Here is a 23,570-nt window from a genome sequence, read left to right on the forward strand (position 1 = left end):
ACACAAAATAGTAAATCTAAATGTAGCCACTATCAACAATGGGAAGAACCATAATTTATCTGTTATGTGAAAAAAATACCCTAAAATGCAACAAGTAAGCTCTTGTACTTGTTTCTTGAAAAACTTGTGGGTTTCTGTGGGGCAGGAAAATTCATTTCCCCACATTGGAGAAGGAACAATTCTCCCCATGAGCGCTCTACTCCTACACTTCATGCATTACAGAGAGAGTTGTGTACAGCCCTGGGAACTCTGCTGGAAGCAGAGCAGTGGACAGAGATTCCCTGCCATATCACTCCTCCACACACATCTAAAAAACATCAGTTCTTACAGTGGTGTAGAGACCACTTGCTCACAGATATTTCTGGGGAAGCATGTGGTCCTGCAGAAGACAGAACAGGCCCTGGCACCTACAGGCAGAATGAGCTATGATATGTAATGTTAATATGGATTCTCAACTCAACCCTCAAAATCAAACTTGATTTTTTTCATCTTTAACAAACTGATGTTGATTGCCTACTATAGGCAGAAGGTGAATTATACAAACACTTAATTTTCTTTCTAACCAAAAAGAGTTTGACTGTATTTTTGTTTTCCTTTCCAAAAAGGATGATCCATATTTGTGAAACCACTGACTTTAGATGGTACAGTTATCTTTGTTATCTGATCTGTCAGGTTCAATATAAGCTAGACTTAAATTTCCCTCTTTGCCCCTGACATTTAAATGCTTTTAATGGAAAGACTTCTGGAATCTCGGGATCACAGTTCTAGAGAGGCCTCAAAGGTTCACTATTCCAGTCTTCTTAATTTTTACAGAAAAAGAAACTGAGACCCAGGGACATTAAAGGACTTGCCCAAAGTTACACAGGTATTAATCCTCAGAGGTAGGATTTGAACTCAGGTCCTCTCACTACAGAGCGGATACTCTCTCCACTTTACTATGATTTTGGAATTCATTTTAGAATCGAGAAACTCAGAGCTGAAAGGGACTAGCCCTCATCAAACTTAATTCCCTCTGTTTACAGCAGAGGAAGCTAAGACCTCAGGAGAGGACATAACTCACCTACAGGCAAGTTGGCTAAGTGTTAAAAATGTACTATCCACTTATGTTTTCAAGATTCTCGATGGTTTTGATCTTTACGTGAATTAGATGATTTCCAGGGTCCCTTTTATTCCTAAATACATGGCCATAGGATCAATGCTGCTCTAGGGAGAAAGTCATCATCAACATGAACCTCCTCAGATATCTCTTACCTGCTCGCTGTAAGGCCGTGCACTTGACAGCAGGGATACGGACTAGTGGCTGTACTAAGGAGATACATTTGTAGTACTTTCACACAATAGCATGCTTTCCTGTTATTTTACATACTAGCATACTTTATAGTGTTTACAGTGCTTTAAAGTTTCCCAAACACCCTCCTCACAACAACCTTGTAAGGTAGGCCATGCAAGTATAATTATACTTCATTTCACAGAGGGGCAAAGTGAAGTTCAGAAAAGCTAGGGGACTTGCCCATGACCACACCCCTTTAATAAAGATGGGAGCCAAGATATGATAAACTTTACAGGAGTCTCCTGGCTCCAAGTCTGATGTTCTTTCCCTTCCACCGCATTGCCTATCTGCATGCCACGGCAATTACCCTCAAGGAATTTCTCCTCTAGTTGGGGAGAGAAAACATATGCATATAAAGACAACTGATAAGGTAGCAGGAAAGAAACCAAATGTTTGATAAACTGTACTATTGTACAGACAATAAGGGTCTCGGAGGAGGCAGGGCTCCCTGAGGGCTAGAGTGGTCCAGTATAGATTTGTGGAGAAAGAAGGATTTGAGCTAGGCCTTGCTAGCCAGTTAAGAATGAGGCAAACAGAAGAAAACAGGTCATTCAGACCAAAGGAAATGGGGGTATTTGGGCTCTAATGTTCTTTCTGAAATACAAGCACTACTTGTTTTTTAGAGGCGAGACTGACAACCCATTTTTCATCAGGGAGACACCCAAGATACCATCTCTTTTTATTCACTACACAAAAATTACATGCATACGATCATAGGATTTATCTGGAAGCACCTCCAAGGCCATCCAAGTCACCCCTTTCATTGTACAAATGAGGACATCGAGGACCATGCTTCTCGGTCCCGCAGCACAGACAAGGTGGACTCTAATGGCTCACCTTCTCTGGAGCCGCGCTACAGACTGGGCCAGCCCGGCGTCCACTTTCCTGTTTACTTTGGCCTAGCCTCAGCTCGGTTAGTTTTTATGCGATGGGAGCATAAGAGAAGTTTAGAAGACAAAAATAACCTTGGAATTACCCTGTGAATTCATGGTAATTACCGTGCGATTACATGCTCAGTAACCACAATGGAATGCTAGAGTACTTACAGTTCACTCATATCTCCAGACTGCTCTGGCTCCCGTGCCTTCATTTTTGAAGTGAACATGCTACTGGCCAGTGCAGCCGAACGCCTAGGCCTCATGGCCATGGTACTTGGTGATGACCGAGAGGCAGAGCTGGTCGTGCTTTAATCCGTGCTAACCCTAGACTACCTTTGTTACCCCTTGGATGACCCTGGATGAGTGCTGAAGAAGCAGTCTATCTCTTTATAAGAGACTGCTGATATCCCATGTATCCTTGGGATCCCATTACAGCAAACACTGATTGGAAGTCCCTAAATGATTTTATCTGAACAACAAATAAACAACAGATGGAAAGGGAAAGGGGTGTCCAGTTTAGAAAGTCATACTCTTACTCTCTGGTATAATGCTAAAGAGTTCCCTTTATTCCTATAGTTAAAAAAAAAAATCCATTGACTAGATGCCTTTCTATCCTAATAGAACCAGCAAGAACTTGTGCTCTGCTGACGCAACTTTTGAGAACCTAGGGTCATCTCCATGATGAAACATTGCCAGAAGAATTAATAGAGGAATAGGACTCACAACTCCTTGAAGCTGAATCACAATGGCTACACATAGAGATATGTCTAGGGTTATGAGAGGCTCAAAACAGAACCTCTTACCAGTAGAGAGACAGACAGACAGACAGAGACACAAAGAAAGAAGAAAGGAAGGAAGGAAGGATGGATACTGGTGAGAGCTAGGTGGCTAAAGCTCACAGAGAATTAATTTTTATCAAAAGAACAACAAACAAAGCAAAACAAACAAAAAAATGAGCAAAAATTAGAAACAGCAACATAAGATGGGAAATATTGCCCATGAAAACAATTGGGAGCACTGGACTGTGAATCAAGAATCCTGGGTTCTCATCTTGGCTCTGCCTCTTAAAAACTGCGTGATCTTGAGGAATCCATTGACCCTTCCCTGGGCTTCAGTTTCCTCATCTTTCAGATGGGAAGTCTGGAATAGCTGCTTATTGATTCTCCTTCCAGTTCTAAATGTCCAAAATTCTAAGCTGTCAAAGGGGGGGAAAGGATGAGAAAGGAGTTAAAAATAACCTCTGTATGGGTGTGAGGGACCAGTGTCACTAGATAGCCAGCCTCAGAGTCACTTCTTTGGTCATAGTGGAAGGAGGATGAGGGTGTCTAATATAGTGGTTGAGAATAAAGCTTGGATCTCTTTAGTATTTGCACGCAGAATCCACTCCTCCTCTACCTTTCACCCATGGCTACCCTAGATCCATGAGTAACTCTGGGTGCCTGTTTCTTACAGCACCTCACAGTCTCCTAAAACACAATCCCTACCCGGGATTGGGATCCAAACATTCCATACCAGAGGAATGATGATGACTGTGGCTACATGTTCTGGTTTCCAGGTTTACAGTCATCGTAAACTTCGACATCATGATATGACACATTTACATTTTACTAGTCACTTTACATGGGAGATAGAGCTAGGAAGACATGGGTCCAAGTCCCACATTGGCTATGTAACCCTGGGTAAATCACTTGACTCCTCATGCTCTAGAGCACCCTCCACAGCTATAAATTGTAAAGAAGATCCAGCCTGAATTGATAGAAATAGTTTCCTTACCCAGAAGTTCCCTATATCAACGAAATCACAGATGCAGCCCCTATTCCTATTTCAAGATAAATTAGTAAGGCAAGTAACACAATTATTATTATTATCCCAATTCTATAAATGAAAAAAACTGAAGTCCAATGAAGTGAAAGGTCACACATCTAAGTGTTCTGACTCCAAATTCATTGTTCTTCCTACCACAACACAGCTTCCAAGAACAGGCCACATCTGATTTCCAGAAGAAAATAAATTGTGTCTGTCGGGGGCACATTGAAAGGCTGACGGGCTGCCAGATTCCTAATTCATAAATTTGTTAGTGATTGTATTTTAGATACTTTCAGGAAATATTAAAGACTTCAGGTCTTACAATAACTGAACTCTTTGGCAGGCTTCCCACTGGTATCAGCAAGAGATACACAAGGGATGATATCAAAGAAAAGTCCTAAACTCTCTATCAAGAAACACACAACAGATTGTTGTAAGCTCAGATTCTTGCATCTAATTCCATGATCTTTTCCAGCTTGGTCCATCCATTCGCTATGCAGTGATGTCCACCAGCCTGATACACAGCAACCTCTCCCTAGTCTTCCACAGTGTTTTCCTCCAGATGTGTAAGGCCCACGGCATAGGATACAATGTTCAGGTAGGACTAGTGAAAGTTAGCCAGTACCAGTCACCTGCTTAAGCCAATTGTCCATTTTATCATCTTGAGAAAATACCTCTAACTGGTCCTTCATAGGTTTTCGTGGTTTTCAGAAGTATTTATCCTTCACATTGCAGTACCTTTATTTTGAGCTTGCATAACCAGCAGGGTTGCAGTTAAATGTTCTTACCTCTATTTGCATGCACATCTAACGATGCCCACTTACCTCAGCAAACCAAATATTTCAGTATAATTGACTGAATGAAGAAAGAATGAATCAACCCAGACAACTGCAGTTGGGATTAATTATTCCAGATACAGCATGCAGCCCCTCTGGAATTAAAGTTTTATTCCTCGAATGATTGAACAGAAACACTTTTCCTGTGCCCAGGTACCGAAACTTAACTTGGTGTTTTATCCGCCTCAAGGTTATTCTAATCACTCTAGATTCCTCAAAGCAGGGAAGGAACAATTTGAGGGACACTGAAGTTTTCTTGCTACCCCACCCTGCCAAAAGGCACTTTCCCTCTTATTTACTGATTATTGAAATCCCATAATTCCACATTTGGTTTAAAAGATCTGGCCTACACACTTAGGTCTCATCAGTCATTTACACCTTAGGGTGATTTGAATTTATTGGATATTTTCTTCAAGTTACATTCTGAAGGAAAAGAGAGGAGAAAATGTAGAGGTGGTACCTAGAGAGCGGAAGGAAGCCAGAAGGGGGAGGGAGGGAGGCTTAGGGGTTCCAAAGATGAACTTCAACTCCCTAACAATGTACTTGCCCCTGAGGCAGACATATTAAAACTGGGTTCCCAGAGGAAAGTGGGGATAAAAGAAAAAAATGGAATGGAATTAAAAAACAGTTGGGAGAGAAGAAACAAAATTAAATAACTAGCATTGATATAATGGTTTAAGGTTTACAAAGTACTTTAAGTATGTTATCTCTGCTTTCCACATCCAGAGAAAGAACTATGGAATTGGATCGCAGAGTGAAGCAGGCTATTTTCTTTTGTTTTGTTTTGTTTTATGGCTTCTCCCATTCAGTTTCATTTTTCTATGCAACATGACTGTGGTGAAATTGTATTTAATAGGAATGTATATGTAGAGCCCATATAAGATTGCACGCCGTCTCAGGGAGGGAGGGGGAGAAAGGAGGGAAAGAGGAGGGGGGGGTGGAAATCTAAGATATATGGAGGTAATTATAGGACACTGAAAACAAAGTAATTATTAAAAAAGAAAAAAAGAGGAAAAAAACATGCTATTTCATTTAAGCCTTACAACAATCTTGTGAAGTAAGTACTACTACAGATGAAGAAACTAATGTTTGAGAGAGGTTAAGTGACTTCCCTGGGTTCACATAGATCGTAAGTCTTCCAGGAAGGGATTTAAACTCAGGTCTTCTTGACTTCAAGTCTTCTCTTACCTTCTGAGCAATTAGCCAGTTCAGAAAAGTCCAGAGAAGAAAAAGGAGAACAGAAGAAAAGCAGAGGACATGTGAAAATTATAAAAAGAAGAAGGAAAAGAAAGAATAAAAAGTAGAAATTTACAAAAGGAAGCAGGGGAAAAGACATTAAAAGAGATACTAAAATGGTGTGATAATAAAAATCTGGTACAAGAAATTTCCTTGTGGGTTACACGACTACTCCAAAGTCCAACAGACCATCCATTTCTCCTTCCTTAGAACCTTTCCCCATGTATTAGATAAGTGTCTATGACTTCCTACAGTGTTATCCCTTAGGAAAACCTTTGAATAGAGGTGGGAGGCCCCTCTTTAAATGAAATGCTTCTTGTAGGTGTCTTTTTAGAACCACCATCATGTTAACCATTCGCTTTATTTTCTTGTCCAAGTAACTAAACCTCTCAGCCTCATTCACCACCTACCCCACAGGGTTGGTTTGTTTGTTTTGGAACAATCACATGGCATTATGTATGTATAACACTTTGGAAACTTTACAAAGCTATTTCAATGAGAGTTAATGAGGATCAAGAGCAACAAAAACATGGATGTAAATGTTACTGTCTACAAACTGCAGATAAAAAAAGTTCAGTTTTTAGGAAACTAAAGAATTTCTATAACATTGCAGAGTCAACCTGTGGTAGAGTTGGATCTGAAAGTGGTTTGGTGTGTGTGTGTGTGCATGTGTGTATGCATGTGTGTGGTGTGTGTGTGTGCGCATATGTGTGTGCACGTGTGCGTGTGTGTGTGCACTTTTTTACAAACCGTCATTTCACCGTAACCTCGGCTCCCTATGCCCTTCTTCATCCCTGGCCCCATGCTGTTGCCTAGGAAACTCCTCCCCACTCAGCCATCGGCACTGCCCAGCTTTTTGTCCGCTCTGGCTCAGCTTTATCAGTACCAACTTGAAGCTGAAGAAAGGGCAAGGTTACAGAGGTCAAAACAAAATGTGCTAGTCTAGTCATGAAGAGAACCTCCCCCATCTAGGTATCAGAAAGGTCAGATACCTAGATTACTAGAGGTTTTTGGAGATGGAGGTACCTTTCCAAAAACACATATGACCCAATATCCACTGGATAGGAGAGGAAAGAAAAAATGTCTAATGCCTTGTCTATTGAGATGGATGCAGAGGAGAAAATTAAATATGATGCAGTTACTCAACAGTGATAATCAGAGGACAAGGTCAGTTATAATAAGTACACTGACTGAGATGGCCCAGACCTGCAGACCTGACAAAGAAACTATTGAAAAAATTATAGAAAATATATAAGTAGCCCTATAGAGAAATCTATGTCTCCAGAAGACTGGTGCAAGTTAGAATTGTCAATACACTAGCTCAGTGCATCTAGAATGCACCATCTCAGCCAGGAGTGGCTTTTAATCCTGTAGCTAAGCAATGAATTATTTGGATGGTAGAAATATAAAAAGATCCAAAGGAGCCTCCAAGATTCAAAGTTAATAAGAAGTAGCCAAGTTGTTAGCCATCTATGGCCAAAGCCTTAAGAGGCCTTGAATGAAAGAGTATAATTAAGCAATATGAGAAATGTATACAGAAATGGGCAGAATCCATGAGTCCATTTTCTCTATACAAGATTGTTTCCACTGCTTATAATGTGCTGGTCTCATTCTTTTGAAGAAACATCAAATGACTTTATTCTTTTCAAAGCCTCAATCAAAGAGCAATATGAACTTACAACTGACATATTTTCCTTGGAAAGTGAATTCATTGAGATTGGGTTCAGCCCTGGTAAGTTTTCATTTCTACCAACTAGATTGAAGCTACTGCAATCCTCCCATTGATCCTTAAACTAAATGAGCCTTATAATGGCTGCCAGGTAATGAAAATAATCATGTTGGTATGTGTTGTGTTATGTGAATAGATAGATGAATGCTATAAATAAATAAATGTGTGTGCGTGTGTGTGTGTGTGTGTGTGTGTGTGTGTGTGTGTGTGTGTGTGTGTGTGTGTGTACCAAAGACTTCTGGGGCCATGGTTGTACTTATCTCTGTAGGCAAATTCGTAGTTCCTTATGTGATGTCATTGATGGTTTTTCCCTGCCCTTCTAAATGCCTCTCTCCCCTACCAGCTGTCATCATGCAGCTGTGTTGTAGTGATATTAACAAGAGTCGAGGAATTGATTCAAATCCCAACACTACTTACTAACTGTGTAACATCCTGTGTTACTTGCGGAAGTCACTTAATTTCTCTTGACCTTCAATTTTCTTACCTGTCAAATGAGAGTTTTGAGCTCTGAGGTCTCATATTGCTCTAGATCCTACATTCTCATGCCTGAAGTTTCTGAATGAAATAGAGCATTCAAGGCATGGCAGAGGCCCAGAAAATACATTTCCCAAAATACTAGACTCAAAATGGAAACCCTCACTGGGAGAACCAGGATTTCCAGGTTGTTTGATACTCTCTGTCAGGTTCATGGCCACATAGGGAAATGAAAGTGTCTAAGAACTCATGAATTCTTCAGCATCTTTGATACCTGGCAGAACTAAGGACAATGAGATATCCTGAATCTGGAAAATATTACAACTGAACACAAGCATCAAGTAGCATCTAGGGTAAGCCAAGTCAAGAGCTATATTGGAGACATAGACCAAGAAGCAGGCAAGCAATTGAATATAGCTTTGGCATTATAGTGAAATCTTCATCTCCAGCCCTGAGACCTGTCCTGGACCCTGCTGAGACTTTACCTATGTCATCCCTATCAAAGCTATAAATTTTAACATCACTTAAGTTGCAAATTTCTCTGAAGGAAAGGGGGAATGAAACTCAGCTCTCTCTGAGTGTGAATGAGATTGTTTCTCTTTGCTTTACTATTCATCTCTGTACAGATTAAATGCTTTACTGTTTTAATACTGTTCCTTGTCTGGATCTGTTAGCCAAGCAAATAACTGAATAACTAGCTAAGTTCCCAGTTTCCTAATTGGATAAGGGAAAAGCAAGCCAGATAAGCAAATTTACCATTTTTAAAATCACCAGGGAACAAATAGTTCTCAAAAGAAAAACTGCACACTATTTAGAATCATATGGAAGATTGCTTCAAGTCACTAATAATTAGACAAATACAACTCAAAACAGCTCTTAGGCTTTACCTCAAATCTAGAAAATTAGCAAAGATTACAAAAGATGTAAATAGTCAATGTGGAAGAACTATGGAAAGATAATTACACTAATATACCATTGATGAAACAGTGGATTGATCTAATCATGCCGGAAAACAATTTGGAATTATTCTTAAAAAGTGACCAAGAAGTCCATGTCTTTTGACTCAGAGTTCCCACTGCCGGCATATAACCCAAGGAGGTCCCAGACAGACACAACCACAATTTTTGTAGTAGCAAATAACTGGGAACAAATAGATGCTCAATTGTGGAAATGCTAAACAAATTGTGGCACATAAGTATAATGGAATATTACTGCACCGAACAAATATGAAGAATTCAGGGAAGCTTGGGAATATTTACATAAGCAGAATCAAGAAAACAATGCACATACTGGCTATAACAATGTCAATGGAAAAAATAAAGGAATGAAACGGAATGCTGTGTAATTTATAATATCAAGGAGCCTGGCCTGAGAGAGAGCTGAGAAAATGTATCTCCCTCCTTTCTTTGCAGAGGTGGGGAATTATGGGTATAGAATATTGAATATACTGTCAGATTGTTTGATATATTGGACAGTTTTGATTAGCTGTTTTTTTCTCATTTCAAAAATTCTTTGTTACAAGGGATGATGGCTCATCCATTGACTTGTAGGGGAGGGACGTATTCAAAAATAAAACTGATATAAAAACAAAACATATCAATAAAATATGCAAAAAATTAAAAATCCACATGGTTTGACTTTAAGTACACAAAGGTCCACAACTGGTTATACCTATAATCTACTTGGAGTCTATCCAGGATTAAGATAGATGCTTTAGGTCAAAGTTTCACCATATAGTTTAAAAATGTATACATTTACTCCCCCTTTAGCATGTAAGCTGTGTTCTTTGTATCTTTGTATCCTCAGCACCAAACACAGTGCCTAGCACATCATAGGCATTTCATAAATGCTTGGGGATTGAAAGTTACCTGTACTGGTACTGCAGGAATCCAGACTAGCCTCCTTTCCTTTTATGCTAGAGTTACTAGACTGGCAGACTGGGAAATGTTACAGATGTCATTTAAACTAGATTTTAGCAAATGATTAGCCAGCGTTGTTACAGCTGTTGTGGAAAAGAAGCAGAGAGAGCTTCTAGAGAAGCTCTAGAGCAGAAGTCTCTAACGTCTTTATTGCACACCCCATTGGTTAAAAAAAAATTAGGCAGATCCTTAGGGGCGGAGCCAAGATGGCGGAGTGAAAGCTACGACTCACCTAAGCTCCTGGAGAAACTCCTCTGGATATATCTGGGGGGAGAGTCTGACCAGGCTTTGGAGGTGTAGAATCCAGTGGGAGACGGACTTTGACAGATTCGGAGCCCAGGCTGGACTGGGGGGTCCACGGGAGGGATCTGTTCCGCGGGGGTAAGACCCCGGCGCACAGCGCAGCGCGGTCGGCGCGGCAGGGCGGAGGCGACCCAAGGGGCCCGAGAGTGGCGGGCGAGACCAGCGGAGCAGGAGATAAGCCAGGCCGAGCCAACGATATCAGCGCAACAGCCTTTGAAATCTTCAGCCTAAAGACGGGACTTCAGTGGGTCACTACTTGAACATCCAGGAGCTGGGATGCCGGAGTGATCAGTAAGTGCTCTCCCCTCCCCCTCGATGACCGTGAGGGAACCATAAAATTCTTCCCCAGATTGATCCTGGATCAGTGGGAGCAGCAGAAGGGGGCGGGTGGTCTCATAACACCAGAGGCTGGAGAGGTGGCAAAGGGGGATTCTTCCTACCGTGGTGGAGGCTATCTGGAGGGACAGACGACCCAGGGCAGAGAAAAATTCGCACTGAGACCCAAGCAAGCCGCAGCCCGGGAGACGAGCCCCAGGAGGGGCGGGAACACGCATTAGCCTCTAGGCGTACCCCAGCCCTCCAGGGGAAAAGGGAAGACAATAGGGAAGCTGGGATCACCATCCCCCGGACCTTGCCTTTGCCTCAGGCCAGCTGAGGAGATATCCTGAGACCAGACCACACCTCCCACACACCTATCAAGCTAAACCCAGGGTTGATCTGGGAAACAACAACAACAAAAAAAAGCCTGCTTTTAGCCTAGACAAACATCAACTCAACTTAAAAGATCTGTATCTTCTGACTGAAAGAACCAAAAGCTACAACACTCAGCCAACATCATGAATCGGAAAAAGCAGACGAAAAGTGAAAAAACCATAGAATCTTTCTATGGGGATAAGGACCAAAACACAAACACCAAAGAGGTCAGAGCTGAGACTGTACTTCCATCTGAAACCTCAGATGGGACTATGAATTTCTCGCAAGCACAACTAGATTACCTGGAACGTCTGAAGAAGGATATAAAAGAAAAACTGGCCAATGATTTTAAAACCATAAAAAAAGAATTCACTGATGAGAACATCAATCTGAAAAAGAAAATTGAAGAAATGGAAAAGGAAGTTCAAAAATTAACTGGAGAGAATAATTCCCTAAAAGGAAGAGTTAATCAAACGGAAAAGGAAACTCAAAACCTAATAGGGAAAATTGATCAGATGGAAAAGGAAACCCAAAACCTAACTGGGAAAATTGGTCGAATGGAAAAAGAAGTACAAAAATTAAATGGAGAAAATAGCTCCTTAAAGGGAAAAATTGGCCAGATGGAAAAGGAGATGCGAAAGCTAACTGAAGAAAACAATACGATCAAGATTAGAATTGGGCAAGTAGAAACTAATGACTCAATGAGGCAACAAGAATCAGTAAAACAAAATTTAAAGAATGAAAAGATAGAAGAAAATCTAAAATATTTAATTGGAAAAACAACTGACCTGGAAAATAGATCCAGGAGAGAAAATCTAAGAATTATTGGCCTGCCAGAAACCCATGATGAAGAAAAGAGTCTGGACAATATCTTCCAGGAAATCATCAAGGAAAACTGCCCAGAAGTACTAGACTCAGAGGGCAAAATAGTCATCGAAAGAATCCACCGTTCCCCACCGGAAAGGGATCCCAAAATCAAAACCCCAAGAAATATAGTTGCCAAATTCCAGAGCTATCAAGTGAAGGAGAAAATACTACAAGCAGCCAGAAAGAAACAATTTAAATATCAAGGTCACACAGTCAGGATCACACAGGACCTTGCAGCTTCTACATTAAAAGATCGAAAGAATTGGAACCCAATATTCCGTAAGGCAAAGGAGTTGGGACTCCAACCAAGGATCAACTACCCAGCAAAGTTCAGCATAACATTTCAGGCAAGGAGAAAGTCATTCAACGAAATAAGGGATTTCCAGAGCTTCCTGACCAAAACACCAGAACTCAATAGACAATTTGATCTTCAAATGCAGGTCTCCAGAGAATCATAAAAAGGTAAACAGAGGGGAAAAAACAAAAACAAAAACTTGCAACTCAATTAGGGCAATCTGTTTACCTCCCTGTAAGGGAAGATGATACCTGTTAATCTTGAGAACTGTGCAGCTATTATGATAAAAGGGATATATGTAGAGGGAACGGGCATAAAGTAAATGATGTCATGGCAAAAATATGATTTAAGTATGAGAAGGGAATGTAATAGGAGGTGTGGAAAGGGGGAAGCAGAAAATGGCAAATTATATCACAGGAAGAAGTACAAAACCATAGTAGAGGGAAGGAGGGGAGGGAGATGAGCATTGTTTGAGAGGTACTCTCATCTGATTTGTTCAAAGGAGGGAACAATAACCTTAAGCAGATAATCCTAACTAGCTCTATAGGTAGTAGGAGGGGAAGGGGGAAGAAAGGGGAGGGTGGCTAAAAGGGAGGAAAGAAGCAATAAGAGTAAAGGGGAGTAAAAGGGAGGGGGGCTAAAAGAAGGAGGGGAAGGCTGCAGGAGGAGGGGGAGAAAAGTGAATACTATTGAGGAGGGGAAGGGAGACGGGAGAGTTAAAAGCACAAATGGTGGGAAAGAGGGTGGAGGGAAATACACAGATTGTAATCATAACTGTGAATGTGAATGGGATGAACTCTCCCATAAAACGGAGACGGATAGCAGAATGGATTAAAAGCCATAATCCAACAATATGCTGCTTACAAGAAACACATTTGAAACGGGGGGATACACATAGGATAAAGGTCAAAGGATGGAGCAGAATATATTGTGCTTCAGCTCATGTAAGAAAGGCAGGAGTAGCAATCCTAATCTCAGACAAAGCAAAAGCAGAAATAGATCTAATCAAAAGGGATAAGGATGGAAACTATATCCTACTAAAAGGCACCATAGACAATGAAGCAATATCATTACTAAACATGTATGCTCCAAGTGGTATAGCATCCAGATTCTTAGAGGAGAGGTTGGGGGAGTTGAAGGAAGAAATTGATAGCAAAACTATACTAGTGGGGGACCTCAACCTCCCCCTCTCTGAACTCGATAAATCCAACCTTAAAATAAACAAGAAAGAGGTTAAGGAGGTAAATAAAACTCTGGATAAGGTAGATATGATAGATCTTTGGAGAAAATTAAATGGGAATAGAAAGGAATATACCTTTTTCTCAGCGGTACATGGAACATTTACAAAAATTGACCATGTACTAGGACATAAAAATCTCACAATCCAGTGCAGAAAGGTAGAGATAATCAATGCATCCTTTTCAGATCATAATGCATTAAAAATTACATGTAATAAAAGGCCATGGAAAGAGAAACCAAAAATCAATTGGAAACTAAATAATCTAATTCTAAAGAAGGATTGGGTTAAAGAAGAAATCATAGAAACAATCAACAACTTCATTCAAGAGAATGACAATAGTGAGACAACGTACCAAAACTTATGGGACACTGCAAAAGCAGTTATTAGGGGAAGTTTTATATCTCTGAATGCTTACATAAATAAAATAGAGAAAGAGGAGATCAATGACTTAGGCTTGCAGTTGAAAAAGCTAGAAAAAGAACAAATTGAAAATCCCCAAGTAAATACCAAATTAGAAATACTGAAAACCAAAGGAGAGATTAATAAAATTGAAATAAAGAAAACTATTGAATTAATAAATAAAACCAATAGTTGGTTTTATGAAAAAACTAATAAAATTGATAAACCTTTGGTTAATCTGATCAAAAAAAAGAAAGAAGAAAACCAAATTACTAACATTAAAAATGAAAGGGGTGAACTCACCTCCAATGAGGAGGAAATTAAAACAATAATTAGAAACTACTTTGCCCAACTTTATGCCCACAAATTCGACAATCTAAACGAGATGGATGAATATTTTAAAAAATACAAATTGCCCAGATTAACAGAAGAGGAAGTTGAATACTTAAACAACCCCATCTCAGAAAAAGAAATTGAACAAGCCATCAATGAACTCCCTAGGAAAAAATCTCCAGGGCCAGATGGATTCACAAGTGAATTCTATCAAACATTTAAAGAACAGTTAATTCCAATACTACATACACTATTCTTGAAAATTGGGGAAGAAGGAGTCCTCCCAAATTCTTTCTATGATACAAATATGGTTTTGATACCCAAACCAGGAAGAGACAAAACAGAGAAAGAAAATTATAGACCAATTTCCCTAATGAATATAGATGCAAAAATTTTAAATAAGATCTTAGCAAAACGAATACAGCATCTTATCACGAGATTAATACATTATGATCAGGTAGGATTCATACCAGGACTACAGGGCTGGTTCAATATTAGGAAAACTATTAGCATTATCGATCACATCAACAACAAAGCTAACAAAAACCACATGATTATCTCAATAGATGCAGAAAAAGCTTTTGACAAAATACAACATCCATTCCTACTAAAAACATTGGAGAACGTAGGAATAAAGGGAACTTTCCATAAAATAATAAGCAGTATCTATCTAAAACCTTCAGCAAGCATTATATGCAATGGGGATAAGCTAGATGCATTCCCAATAAGATCAGGGGTGAAACAAGGTTGTCCATTATCACCACTATTATTCAATATGGTACTAGAAATGTTAGCTGTAGCAATTAGACAAGATAAAGATATTCAAGGAATTAGAATAGCCAAAGAAGAAACTAAGTTATCACTCTTTGCAGATGATATGATGATTTACCTAGAGAATCCCAGAGATTCAAGTAAAAAATTACTTGAATTAATAAACAACTTTGGCAAAGTTGCAGGGTACAAAATAAACCCACACAAATCCTCTGCATTCCTATATATTAGCAACAAAGTTCAACAGCAAGAGATAGAAAGAGAAATCCCATTTAAAGTTAGGGCAGACAGTATAAAATACTTAGGAGTCTACCTGCCAAAACAAACCCAGGGACTATATGAACACAATTACAAGACACTTTTTGCACAAATAAACTCAGATTTAAGTAAGTGGAAAAACATTAGTTGCTCATGGGTAGGCCGTGCTAATATAATAAAAATGACAATTCTACCCAAATTAATATACTTATTTAGTGCCATACCAATTAAACTATCAGACAATTACTTTCTAGAGCTGGATAAAATAATATCAAAATTCATTTGGAAAAACAAAAGGTCCAGAATATCAAAGGGACTAATGAAAAGAAATGCTTGGGAAGGTGGCCTAGCGCTACCAGACCTTAAACTGTACTATAAAGCAGCAATTATCAAAACCACTTGGTATTGGCTAAGAAACAGAGAGGTAGACAAGTGGAATAGACTTGGCACTCAAGACGCAGTAGGCAAGGAATATAGCAACCTTCTGTTTGATAAACCCAAGGACCCCAGCTTCTGGGATAAGAACCCATTGTTTGACAAAAATTGCTGGGAAAACTGGATAACAGTGTGGCGGAAATTAGGCATAGACCCATACCTGACACCGTACACAAGAATAAAGTCCAAATGGGTACATGATTTAGGTATAAAGATTGATACCATGAACAAACTGGAGAAGCAAGGAATAGTGTATTTATCAGATCTATGGAGAAGGGAAGAATTCTTTACTAAAGGAGAGATAGAATGCATTATGAAATGCAAAATGGATAACTTTGATTACATTAAACTGAGAAGTTTTTGCACAACCAAACCCAATGCAACCAAAATCCGGAGGGATGTAGTAAATTGGGAAAAAATTTTTACAGCTAAGCTCGGGGATAAAGGCCTCATTTCTAGAATATATAGAGAACTGACCCAAATGTATAATCATACAAGTCATTCCCCAATTGATAAATGGTCAAAGGATATGAACAGGCAATTTTCAGAGGAAGAAACTAAAGCTATCTATAATCATATGAAAAAATGCTCTAAATCACTATTGGTTAGAGAGATGCAAATCAAAACAACTCTGAGGTACCACATCACACCTATAAGATTGGCAAACATGACAGAACAAGAAAATGATAAATGCTGGAGAGGATGTGGGAGAGTTGGAACACTAATTCATTGTTGGTGGAGCTGTGAGCGCATCCAACCATTCTGGAGAGCAATTTGGAACTATGCCCAAAGGGCTACAAAAATGTGCATACCCTTTGACCCAGCAATATCACTACTAGGACTATATCCCCAAGAGATCATAAAAATGGGAAAGGGTCCCACATGTACAAAAATATTTATAGCAGCACTCTATGTAGTTGCCAAAAACTGGAAGTCAAGGGGATGTCCATCAATTGGGGAATGGCTGAATAAATTATGGTATATGAATGTAATGGAGTACTATTGTGCCATAAGAAATGATGAACAAGAAGACTTCAGAGAGGCCTGGAAGGACTTATATGACCTGATGCTGAGTGAAAGGAGCAGAACCAGGAGAACTTTATGCACAGCAACAACCACAGTGTGTGAGAGTTTTTTCTGGTAGACTTAGATTTTTGTAATAACACAAGAACTTCTGAAAAAAAAAAAAAATCCCAATGGTGGACCTCAAGGCAAAATGCCTTCCACACTCAGAGAGAGAAATATGGAAGTCACTCACATAATGTAGCAGATCATGTTTGTGTATGTGTATCTGTTTGTGTATCATGTTCTGATTTGTTATACGGATTCTTTCATTTATCTTAGTCTGACTACACAGCATGACTATAGTGAAAATATACTCAATAGGAAAGTATATGTAGAATCTATACAGAATTGTATGCAGTCGTGGGGAGGGAGGGAGGTAGTGGGGGGTGGGTGGGGAGGGATAAAATCGCAATTGTATGGCAGTGATTGTTAAACATTAAAAAAATAAAAAAATTAATAAAAAAAAAAAATTAGGCATACCCCTCCAATATATTTATACTTACCTATTTCCTAGTTATATTCATGTATTACTGTACTAAATTTTACACAAAAAAATAGACTTTTAAAAACATGAAGTAAAGATGAAATACTTAATCCTTGTCAATAGGGAGCCACAGGAGTTTTTGAGTAAGGAAGAGACTGGTTTAGGAAAACACTTTGACAGCTGTTTGGGGGGTGGATTAGAGACAAGGGCAGAATTAAGTGCAAGGAAAACAATTAGGTCATTGCCATAGTTCAGGCATGATGATGAATGAGTGGATGAAAATGAAACCAAGATGGCAAACTTGGAAATATGGAAATATGGTGGCACCCTCAACAGAAATATGGAAATATGGAAGAAGGATGGGTTTGGGAGGGAAAAAAATGTAATAAAATCTGTGACACATATTGCAAATCTCTGCAACTCACTCTGTCATACCCAAAATGAAAAGGGAGTGGGGAGAAGAAGAGAGGCATGGCTCTTAACCACCCAGTCACTGCCCTAGAGGCAAAATCTACCCTCGCATGCCTATCTTCAATGCCATGAGGTGATCTAAGGGAAAAGGACAGGTTGGGCAGGTAGGAGGTGGGTTCCAATGCTAACTGTGCAACTGCAGCTATGGGTGCCTAGGTGGAGGTTAGTTTTAAAACTACCTTAATGGCAAGATGCATGCTGTAGAAGTAGGGATAGTGAGAACTAAGTGTACAGCAGAGGGAATAGGTAGAGTAGGGGAATGTTAGGGGACAAGAATAGGTGTGGTTTTATTGGAAATAAATTCTGTGATTGGCTATTGGGAAGAGATTGGGGAGTGACTCATCTTCCTACTCTCTTATCGGTTGACCATATATCCCTTGGGGTCAGGCCACCTTTGGGGTTAGAACCTAGCCTCCACTTTGGAGACAACTGATCTAGATGACAGAGCAAGTGACTTCTGAACTGATTGAATGACCAGCCCCAAAGAGTGATGACCATTAGTGACTTGGTGTCATTTAGAAAGCACTTCTCTAGTTGAGTGTTCCTGGGTTCTGTGCTTGACCCTGTGTTGTTATCCATGAACTGGATATAGATATAGATGGAATGCTTATCAAATGTGCAAATAACACAAAGCTAGGAGGGATAGCTATCAAATCAGATATCAGAGACATGACCTCAAACTTCAATGGACTAAAACATTGGCTGGAATCTAAGATAAAATTAAAGGTTAGAAATTTAAAGTTTCATAGTTGGTGGCCAAGTCATAGGATTTTTCAATGGGCTAATGCTGTGATATGACAGCCAAGAAGTCTAATGTGATCTTAGACTGCCTTAAGACAGGCAGTCTCAAGGATTAGCAAAGGGATAGTCCCATTTACCTGCCCCTGAGGGATCTGGAGTTCTGGACCTTACATTAAAAAGATGGAATATGCCAAGAGAAACACAATGAACATAGTGAAGGCTCTCAAGATCAAACAACACGAGAACTAACTGGAGGAACTGAGGATGTTTCATCTGGAGAAGAAAAATGGCACATGATAGCTGCCTTCAAGTGTTTGAAAGAGCTATGGTGTGCAAGAGTATGATCCCAGAGGACAGAATGAAGAATGATGGGTGGAAGTTGCAAAGAGGCAAATTTTGACAATATAAACAAAAACAAAGTATTCAAATAAAGGGAAATTTTTCTAACAGATAGGGCTATCCAAAAGTGAAAAGGGATGCCTAGGTAGATAGTTGGTTCCCCTTTTCTAGAGGCCTAAAGGCTAAATGACCACTTGTCTGTTAAATGTAGAAAGGATTCAGGTATAGTTTGAGCTAGATGGCATTGGGGGTCCCTTACGACTCTGAGAATCTGTGACTGTAATTTTAAGAGTAAACTCTTCAGGGAGGTCCTTGATTTGACAGACATCAAAAAATCTAGCTCTATGCTTTGCTCTGTAAGAGAGAGTGAGGCTGATTTTGTGTAACTCTGCCTCACTTAAATCCAATTTACATGCAAGTCAAGACATCAACCCATGATGCCCTCTTTGAAAATGAAGGACCAATAGTAACAACAAGTCATTTACAAAAATACCCAAAGCCAGAGCATTTTAACTGATTTTGCTAAATATTCTGGAGAACCCGGATCCTGGACAAGAGGCCCAATGGAACTAGAATATGGCCCTTCCACTGCTTTTATTTAATTCTGCCTAATGTAATGCCATGGATTTTACTTCTGGTTGATGTTTTAGCAAGAGTCATGGCTGCTTATTTGTGCTTTAGAGTGTCTGAAGATGAGGAAAGTGAGGAGACTCTCAACTGAAGGAGTCAAATTGCCTATCTATGATCTCAGTTTAGAAAAGCATAAGGAGGAACAGGCATCATATGATGCTCCACTTTGCTACTGGGAACTCCAGCCAGGGAATCAAGACCTGGTATGAAATCAGCATCCAAACAAACAAACACACAAACCACAAACCATAAGTGAGTGAGTGAACTGGTTGAGAGCCACTACATACAAAATAGTTGAAATATTGACTGTCAGTTTATGAAATAGACCTAAAAAATGATTAAGGACCTACTAAAATGTTTTATTTTAACCACCTAATCCCCACATGGAGAGCGTTGGACTCCCTGGTGAGTAGGACAAGAGAAGTAATAGAAGTAATCAAGGATGCAGGTTCTAAAAGAGAGTCTTGAAACAGTTTCAGATCAACAATTGGTATTTGATGATACTTTAAAGGAGGAAGACATATGTTAAGTTCTAGATGAAGGGGAAACTCTATATTGTCACCCTGTTGGTGGTTACAAAAATTCATCAAGAAGACCTTGGGCTGAAATGAATTTCTGTGCAGAAGCAGGGAGAATAAATGCAGAAGCTGTTTCCTTTTCTTTCTAGCACTCCATGCTAAGAGTCCCAAGAGAAGAGTGGCCACCTATAGTCTGACTTATTGGGGTCTGAAGACATCACCATTCATCCTGAGTCATCCACTGACCCAAAATCAGGACTATGGGCAAATAAGTATAAAACTACTGACCAATCCACAGGGGGTCAGATGTGAAAGCTGATGGCTACAGAAGTTTGAAGGTTGTATGACCAATGACTTAACTGATTACTGATATTCTTAAGGTGAAAAGTATCAATCAAGATAAGGTGATCAGAATAGTTTGGTGCTCATTGGTGAAATATATATATTAAAATCCTAACATGTGATGCTATGTATAATGTGTCTACATGTGCCCTATGTATTTGGTATATAGTATATAGCTTTAATGCAGAAATCATGTACCATGTATTTGTATGTGACTCTTTTTGTTTGGAATATTTTACCCGTAACTGTATAATATGTAACTTAATAGTTGTATGTTGTCTTCTCAGTATAACTTTCAGGGAATGAATTTTTTTCTTTTTTTACAGCAGGGAGGATATAATAGGCATGGCTTAGAGAAGAAAAAGACATCTAGGTAGTAGAGTGGATGGAGTGCTGGACCTGGAGTCAGGAAGACTCATCTTCCTGAGTTCAAATCTGGCCTCAGACATTTACTAACCACCTGACCCCAGACAAATCACTTCACCCTGTTTGCCTCAATTTTCTCATCTGCAGAATGAGTTGGAAGAGGAAATGGAAAACTGCTCCAGTATATATGTCAAGAAAACCCCCAATGGGGTCATGAAGAGTTGACCATAAATGAAAATGACTAGACATCAAAAGAGAAAAAAGGGACTACATTTCCCACAATGACAGATTAAGAATAAGAACACACTTTAGGAGAAGGACTCTACTTCCATGAGGCCTTTTGGGCCCACAAGACAGGCTGATTGGCATCAGGAGAACTGACAGAGAAAAATAATGAGAGGAAGCAATAATGGTGTCCTCTGCAAGGTTCCTGACCTTGTGAGGCACTGGCAGCATCTTGGAATTGGTCTGAAGTATTCATAAGGTCCCACAAAAGAGAGAAGCTGTGGCATCCTGGCTGAGGAAAAGTTGGCAAACTGACCATGAACAGGAAAAGCAAGTAATGTCTCAGGAAAGCTAAGAAGGCAGTTCCTTTGGAAATAGTGACCATGAAGAAGCAGGCTATCCATTCCATTTAGTTCAGACTTGGTCCATCACAGAATTCCTAATTTTTAGCCCTGAAACTGATGCAGGAGAACAATGAGGGTACTAAGCTTTTGCTTCTACCTTCCGTATGAGAGCCATGAGTTTTGGTAGAACTCAAGCTCCAAAATCCCCTTTCCAGAAAGTGAGCAAGATTGTTTTCCGATGCCTTATTATTCATTTCTGTTCTGATTAAATATATTGTTATTCCAGTATTTGTTTTTTCCTGAATCCATTAGCATGGTAAACAAATTCTTAACTTAACTTCAGAAGTTGCCTGTTTTCTAATTGGTCAGAGGTAAAGCAAACTATATTGTTTTGTAAAAAGTTTTCTTTTTTAAATATCCACAGTCTGGACCTAATTCTGTTAGGATCCAGAATTCACTGGCTACAAGAGATTCATTCCATTGGAGGGAGGGGGAAAAATGCCTACTATGTGTCAGACACTGTGCTAAGCACTTCACAAATATTTTCTCGTTTGAACCTCAGAACAACCCTGGAAGGGAGGTGCTTTTAGTATCCCCATTTTACACTTGAGGAAATTGAAGCAGACAGAAATTAAGTGACTTGCTCAAGGTCACATAATAGTAAAGTGCCTGAGGCTGAGTCTGAATGACCGAGATCTTCATGACTACAGGCCCAGCGTTCTACCTCCTACACCACCTAACTGCCTCATAGCCTTAGCTCTGGGGTTAGAATATTGCCACGTTACAAGGTTTTCTGTGTAAATGCAAATACCCCACACACAGGTAAGACGACAAGTTGTCAGTCGTTGTCACTTTAACAGCTATTAGTTTACCATATTGCATTTCAATTGCTAGAGAAAATGGTGTGCAGGAGAGATTCATATAGGAGGGGATGATGGTAAGAGAATAGAAAAACCAAGGTCCTGGGAAGCTGCTAGAGAAGACAGCCCTGGACGAGAGACCTTAGGAGGGGATGCTGGCATCTAGGAAATGGTAAGGGGGGACTGGCTACCTGGGAAGGAATTTTAGATGAAAACATATCCATCTTTGCTTTATTATTTTGCATGACAGTGTTGTCTGAGCTTAAATGTAAACTCATTTTAAAAAATGGAAAATAAAACCTCAAAAGAAAACTGAATAAGCCATTCACTTCTATTACTACATTTAGCTTGGTGACTAGGGAAAATATTCTAGCCTCATTTCTTAAAGGGCACCAAACGGTCCACAGTTGCATGAGACAGGACGCTTATGGGATGTTTTGGCCATATAAAAACATTTCTAGTATTTGATTATAGGTTATGCTACTAAAACATCTGGTCAGTCTAGAGCCAAATCTGACAACCTTCATCCATTACAAAGGAAGATGTAACCCATGTGTCAATGAAGAAATCCTGAAATACGAAGCTCTCACTGAAAGTGATTTGTTGCAATTCAATTCCACGGACATTTATTAAGTACTTGCTATGTGCAAGACAGTATGTAATTAGATGTGTTAGTAATTAGAAGCATAGAATCATAGAATTGGAAGGGACCTTAAAGGTCATTTCATCCAACCTGCCACCTAACTCAGGGATTCCTTCCTCAGCATCTCAGATGCTGTCTCTTCTTGAATGCTTCTGGGGAGAGGGAGATTATTACTACCAGAAGATAATCCCTTATGTTCTTGGATCATGATAATATTTGAAAGTTGTTTATCATGGATCTCCTTATAATGTCAGCTGATCTGTGTTAGATCTGCTTTCTGGAGCTGCACACACACACACACACACACACACACACACACACACACTTGCAAAATTTTATCCCTCCTCCATTTGATAAACAGTTATTTCATTTCATGCTTTGAGTGGTGTTAAGTTGAATGTTTTCTTTACGTTTTCTTTAAGAAAAAGTAAGATATTTCTTCTCCAATTTTGCAGGAAAAAGAAGGAACAATTTTTTTATTATTTGAAACTCAGAAGAGGTATAAATTGGGCATATTGTGAGTATGAAATATTTGGGTACAGTTAAACAAAGAAATGGGCCTTTGCAACCAAAAGCAATTCTGCTTTTATATATTTTAATCAAAGTGCTGATTTTTTGCAAGATCATTTAATTTTGCATAGAGAAACAGATGGTATCGCACAAAGGAGCCCTTCAACACATTGGTTTTTAAAAATATGATTGATTTATTGCCAAAAGGTTAGTTGTAACAGCTATCTACA

General features: G+C 39.4%; 1 protein-coding gene across 6 annotated transcripts in view; it reads left to right on the plus strand.

Annotated features, from left to right (window-relative positions):
* The window catches only part of IQCH (IQ motif containing H), a 305,076-nt gene that overhangs the window by 272,780 nt on the left and 8,726 nt on the right, over positions 1-23,570 (plus strand). For 5 of the 6 annotated variants that reach the window (XM_072614735.1, XM_072614742.1, XM_072614752.1 and 2 more), the window contains 2 exons: positions 4,490-4,612; positions 23,286-23,347. In XM_072614735.1, the coding sequence (XP_072470836.1) occupies positions 4,490-4,612; positions 23,286-23,347 (185 nt within the window). The remainder of the gene's footprint in view (positions 1-4,489; positions 4,613-23,285; positions 23,348-23,570) is intronic. The other variant, XM_072614763.1, reaches the window with a different exon arrangement.

This window comes from Notamacropus eugenii, chromosome 1, assembly GCF_028372415.1.
Source record: "Notamacropus eugenii isolate mMacEug1 chromosome 1, mMacEug1.pri_v2, whole genome shotgun sequence".
Taxonomy (NCBI): Eukaryota; Metazoa; Chordata; class Mammalia; order Diprotodontia; family Macropodidae; genus Notamacropus; species Notamacropus eugenii.